The following is a 6,082-nucleotide window of genomic DNA, read 5'->3' on the forward strand; positions in this document are numbered from 1 at the left end:
TAACCAATCGCTTATGAGCGCTTTCACTATGATTCCTCACAGGCGGAGTGCATTTGGTATCACTCCGCCTGTGACAGAAGCCGGCACTATAGAGGAAGCATCGGCTTATGCGGCTCTGCTCCCTCCGCCGCGGCCTCGCTTCCCTGGCTTATGCTGGCTCCGCTGATTCTCTCTCGCCTCTCCTGCGGCTCTTCAAGTTCCCCCTTACGCCACCACCGGCCACAACTAGGTCTTATATTCGGGGTAGGTCTTATATTTTAACAATTACAAAAAATAGTACTAGGTCTTATTTACAGGGTAGGTCTTATTTTTGGGGAAACACGGTAGCTTTCTATTCTGAAACATTGTAGAAAACAATCTATACCAGCTGTCAAACAGTGACAGCAAGTGCAGTAAATACTGCACTGCTATCACTATCAGACTCGGGTGTCTGAAAAAGCTTAACTCTTTCATTAACCACTTGAAGTCCGCGGTGTTAAACCCCCTTCCCATCCAGGCCATTTTTCAGTATTCAGCGCTGCGGTACTTTGACTGACATTTTTTCCGTCATGCAACGTTGTACTGAAATGAATTTTATACAATTTTTTTGGGGACAGATAGAGATGTTGGTGCACCGGACACGTACTTACGTTTATATGTGCGTAAACGTGGGGGTGGGGGACTTAAACATTTTGGTTTGGTTTTTTTACTTTTTTTATATGTGACTTTTATTCTTTTTACTTTTTTTATTTATATATATATATATTTTACACTTATTGTTATTGCTATTACATAGGGGGATACAATCCCCCTATATAATAGCACAGGATGGCCGGTCCCGGGCCACAGATGGGGCAGTGGATCCCGGGATTGAAGGTGAGGGGTCAGGAGGGTGGGCTGCGGCAGCAGAAGAGGGGGTGGGAGGGTTGGTCACACACCAGCACGTATACCCGATCGGCTGGCTACAAAGCCGCGCGCGAGCAGAAAAAAAATGGCATCTGGAGACGGCAACCCGCTAATGCAGCAGTGCCGTCCGTCCGTTTTTTTTCAACGGGCGGACGGCAACTGGTTAATGGATGCTTCAATACTGAGGCATCCATTAATGAACGGTAACCGCTGATTCTCGGCGGTTACCTGCATTCCACAGCCCCAATATCTGATCAAGTACAGTGTACTTGATCAGTCATTTGGGCACTTCGTGACGGGGACGTACAGTGTCACGAATGAGTTAAGCCTATTTTGCTTTTACTTAGAATTACTGTTTTTACACTTCCCGAGTGAGGCACTAGTTGTAAGGCCCGGGCCAAACGGGGTTTAGAATCGCAGTGGCGGAACAACGGTACAGTATCAGTAGAAGTAATTATGTTTAATAGGGAGGTACGGTAGTCAGTGTTGGACACCTGGCGTCACTCTTAATCTGTGATACAGAGAGTTAGGAGTCCGACCATCATTTACCGTGGAAGCAAATAAATTGGTTAAGTGACCTAGACGTATTTACTGCATACGAGTGGTCTCAGATAAACAAGGTTGGAGGCATGTGATAGTCGCTGATGCCACTGTGGGCATGGATGCAGGTTGAACAAAGCAGTCAGGTTAGCAACCAGTAATATTTAAGTTATTTGTGAATGTAACAGTTCATACCAGTATATATGCAGTAGGCACTACAATGATCGGTAGTCTTTACAAGGGAGAAGGTTACTTGCAGGTTTAAATTGGACACAGGTGCATGCAGTATCGAGACAACCAGCAGATGGAGCAATTCCCAAGGTTTAGATATATATGGTACTTTCAGTTGTAAGAACAGGAATTCGTCCCACAGCAGGTGGTAGATATAGAGGCCTGTTGTACTGGTCACTCCGTCTCTCTCTCTCTCTCTCTGCCTGTGTATGGGGTCTCCAGGGGTTCGTGTGGCCGGCAGAGTCAGCAGGCGCTCACTCCACACTCACAATAGTGGAACGCCGAGCTGACAGTGTGCCGGCGTATTAAGCCGGAAGGAATAGGAGGAGCCAGTGACGTCATCCGGCCGATGCGTTCCACGGAGGAACGCATCGGCGCGAGTAGGACTTCCTGGTTAGCGGCTGCGCTCCACCGCGGAACGCACACTAGTGATGTATCCCTGGCCTCACAGATGCATCCTGGGAAGGTTACATCACCAGTGCCTTCCTGGGAAATCTCATCTGCAAACTGCAAAATCTTGTGAGATCTCGGGGAGAAAGACCTCCCCCCTCCTTAGATGATGGTGCACGTTCACATGTTTCGGGAAGCAGACCCAGAGTTCCAGGAAGTAAAGGGAGATATATGAATCTGACCTAAGTGAAAATGGCTGTCATGAGAAGAATGGGGAGACAAAGAAACATAAGGTATGCAAACAATAAAAAGCCCCAGTGCAAGGGTTAATCATTTTTTTTTCTGTAACCACCTGCTGTCCGCCCATTGTATTGAAACAGCCGGACAGTGGCTTCTTGAATGCTGGTGGCCGTTTTTAAACATCCTTTCCCGCCCCGCTCGTGCCTATCGCTAGGCGGCGCACACAAGCAGGAAATCTAGAGCCGGCCGATCGCTTGTATTATGTGTGCGGGTGTGCGCCCCCTCCACCAGAGATCAGAGGGGAATCAGCACACGATCTCTCTCTGATCTCCTCCCCGTGCTCTGAATGAGGGAAGTGATGTATATTACATCACTTCTGCATTCAGCTGTCATCCTGGCTACAGAAGCCTGAGAGAAGCTGGTGAAGCAGATCTTTGCTTCACCAGCTTCTCTGGGAGTCCCTAGGTTACATTAGAGACTCCTGATGTCTCCATAAAGAGGACCTGTCACTGTATATTGGCTATCACATAGGGGGCTTCTTAGCCCCCTATGTGATAACAATAAAGTTAAGTGAAAAAAATAAAGTTTAAAAGAAATTAAAGTTCCCCCCAAAAAATATTAAAGGCCACATATAAAAAAAACCCACAAAATGTTCCCGCATGCATTACGTGCGCTTACATGCGAAAACGATGATTGCGCCCATTGCGCCACACATGTTACATATCACCGCGAACGTTGCAGTGAGAGCAATACTTTTGGGCCATCAATCACTGATAACACTAAATTGATGAGCGGTAAAAGCTTTTAAAGCGTCGCCTATGGCCAATTTTGGGCATGGTAGTTTTTTTGCAATTTCGCGGGCACGCGCAATTTTAAAGCAAAGGTAAAGTTTTTTTTCATAATTTTCAGTACTTTTGTTGCTATATAGTAAAAAATAAAAAAATCCAGTGGTGATTAAATACCAGCAAAAGAAAGCTCTATCTGTCCCCAAAAATGGTACAAAATTAATTTCAGTACAGCGTTACATGACGGAATAAATGCCAAAGTACCACAGCGCTGAATACTGAAAAATGGCCTGGACTTAAACACAATTGAAAAAAAAAATTTTTATGGAGTCCAAAAGAAAAGAAAATGCAACAGAATAAAATGCATCAGAAACGTGCTAGAAACTCGTATAAACGCTCGTGCATAAACGCACACTGAATTATGGTATGCTCTCACATTTTCTGTTTGCTATAAGGGATCCCTGGCCCTCTACTGAATAGAAAGGGTACCAATCCTCCAGCCAGTGCTATGCTGGAACTTGGGAGCTCCTAGTACTACAGGCTGAATATAAATAAAAATTGCCTCCTTGCACGAGTGTAGAGAATAACTAGTTCCACACCCCAACTCAACTAGCGCCTGCCTGTGACACAACTGTATTATCGCCATCAAGTGTTCACAAACAAACACAGCTCCGAGGTCTACGGCAAGATGGCGCCGTAGTTCCTTAAGTGGGCTAGTGAAGTGGCGCTCTAGTGTATGAAGACAAAGCGGCACGGATTGGCTGATTTAGCTTACCTTACCCGTGTCATAACCGGCTCAAGGGTGATAGGAGGAAGATGGCGCTGTGCATGTGGAGGGCGTGTGGTCCTCAGTGCAGACTCACCAGGTATAAGATTTCTCCCTCATGTAATGAATAGGATGTGACTGGAGAAATGCAATGTGTGTTGTTAATGTCGTCTAGTGTTGACTAGAGAACGTGTGTTGTAGGTGTCCTCAGGAGCAGTGCTTGTCATATGGCATATAACATTGTGTTCATTCTTTTTCTAGGCTTTTTACGGCAGGCCAGCTCCGAAGCTTCCATTCCAGTGAGTGTGCTTTCAGCTATTCCATAAATGATTCTATCTGCATTAGTTGTCTATATATTTTTATTCTGTTCCTCAGAATCTATATAAGGAGTAACATTTCTCTGCAAAACTATCAGTGACACATGCCTCCTTCCCTGCCCAATCAGCTGCCACAAGGTCATTCCCCTTTCCCTTTGTTAGGTGTAGCTTTGGGAAATGGAATGGAGGGGGGGATGCTGGGATGCCCTGAAGGCAGCTGATTGGGTCAGGAGGGTGATTTGTCTCACCAAGCCCATGCATATCCCTATCAGTGAAGGTTCTGATTTATCCAGGTCATGGTTAGGTTAGAAGTAGTTAGTCACATTCAGCTGGACTTGTTCTTAGGCCCCATTCACACAGTGTGTAATGCTGCAGCTGGGGATTCCTGCGGCAAGAACCTATGAATTCTAGCAGCAGGAATTGTAGGTGTGCCCGTATAGATTCGGACACTGTGCCTGTTCAGGTTAATGACAGGGTGACAGTGGCCACATCTGTCAGCAGTAGTCCGCATATAATCATACATGGTACAGCTTGGGGTAGATGCTTGTACCTGGACGCATCTATCCTTTGTCCAGGGACAATCGTCGTGGGCTGTCTAGTGGCAATAGAATCCATCCACTGTTGTCCGCTGTCAGTCACAAGGTAGGCAGACCAGATGGGGAATTAGTCCCTCAACGTCACATATTAGACTCTACTCACTGTCAGTGTTCAGCCCCATGTCACTGGTTGCTATGACGCTGTCCGATAGCCATCAGTCTTCTAGCAGCCAATGATGTCATGTAGCTGAAAACATCTTTGCAACCAGTAACAGGTAGAAGGTGGCGCACACAAAGATTTATACAGATCTCTGCCACCACGCCTTAAGCACTCTGGCCTCTCTCTGTTTGCCAATAGAGAGTTGGTCTTATTTATCTCCAGTTTCATTAGCTACTTTAAACAAGGCTGTGGGCTTTTGGCAACTCTGCCACCCACATATGTTGTCATTTTGACATCTGTACCCTGGGTATTTAATAATAATAATTAGCACCTTTTAGGCCCCATTCACAGTGCTTTACGCCACAGGTTAAACCACATGGTAAGGCAGCCATTCATTCTAAATGGGCTGGAAATGTAATACACAGAAACATGGACTTGTACTATTTATTTTTTTCTTTTTTATGCAGTGTTCCCTAACACACAGATGGTTACCATGGGTGACTACAACATGATAGTATGAATGGGCCCTCAGCTATATACTGTAGCTAAAACAGTTATCAATTGTCCCAGACTTTGTTTCCATGGTGATTAGAGTAAAACAGGATGATCCACAAACTTTCATATCTCTCGCCATCTTGAACAATTAGCATTTGCCTTGACACATTCCATTGTGATTGGAGTAAGGTGATTGAGTTATCCGTGCGGTTATATCTGCTGACAATCATTAGAACTAAGGAAGCTGCTTGGAAGAGTGGCCAACAGGACAGGACAAGTAAAGTAGAATGGGACTCAAGTAGGGTATACATGGTTAGAATTTCAAACAAATGAAATCGATTTCAGAACGTTCGTTTGACTTTCTAATCGGCGATGTGGTCAAATCGCTGATCAATTTGCACCACAGTGACGAAAAAATTTGTTGAAAAGTTTTTCACGAATGATATTCTAACAGTGCATGTGGTTTTTGTTCAGGAAACTCCATTCATTCCAAAATCAAATGCTAAATGAAAAACACATTTTTTTTTCCCAAGGGACTTATCAAGTCTCTGTTGCAATTATCGAAAGTTCCAATCAGTATCTTGCGTACCAACGTTTGTTGTATACCGTGTATACCGTGTATACCCTACTTAAAGGGTTTCTAAACCCTCCGGTTTTTTTGCATGTATCTACTGCTAGCAAGCAGTAGATATATGCAAAAAAAAAAAAAAAAAAAAAAAGCTTTTAAAGCGTTTTTA

At 44.7% G+C, this 6,082-nt stretch overlaps 2 protein-coding genes across 2 annotated transcripts in view; one reads left to right on the plus strand and one right to left on the minus strand.

The window, feature by feature from the left end:
* LOC108787751 (serotransferrin-1-like) overlaps nt 1-2,028 on the minus strand; it is a 33,961-nt gene extending 31,933 nt beyond the window's left edge. Inside the window, exon 1 of the mRNA XM_018557374.1 lies at nt 1,926-2,028. Within this exon, the coding sequence (XP_018412876.1) occupies nt 1,926-2,028 (103 nt within the window). The remainder of the gene's footprint in view (nt 1-1,925) is intronic.
* A 1,853-nt stretch (nt 2,029-3,881) lies between these two features.
* Nucleotides 3,882-6,082, plus strand: part of PISD (phosphatidylserine decarboxylase) — a 43,114-nt gene continuing 40,913 nt past the window's right edge. Inside the window, exons 1-2 of the mRNA XM_018557430.1 lie at nt 3,882-3,937; nt 4,099-4,136. Coding sequence (XP_018412932.1) covers nt 3,888-3,937; nt 4,099-4,136 — 88 coding nt within the window. The 5' untranslated portion in view covers nt 3,882-3,887. The remainder of the gene's footprint in view (nt 3,938-4,098; nt 4,137-6,082) is intronic.

The sequence above is a fragment of the Nanorana parkeri genome, unplaced genomic scaffold (assembly GCF_000935625.1).
Source record: "Nanorana parkeri isolate BGI_ZX_2015 unplaced genomic scaffold, ASM93562v1 scaffold282, whole genome shotgun sequence".
Classification (NCBI taxonomy): domain Eukaryota; kingdom Metazoa; phylum Chordata; class Amphibia; order Anura; family Dicroglossidae; genus Nanorana; species Nanorana parkeri.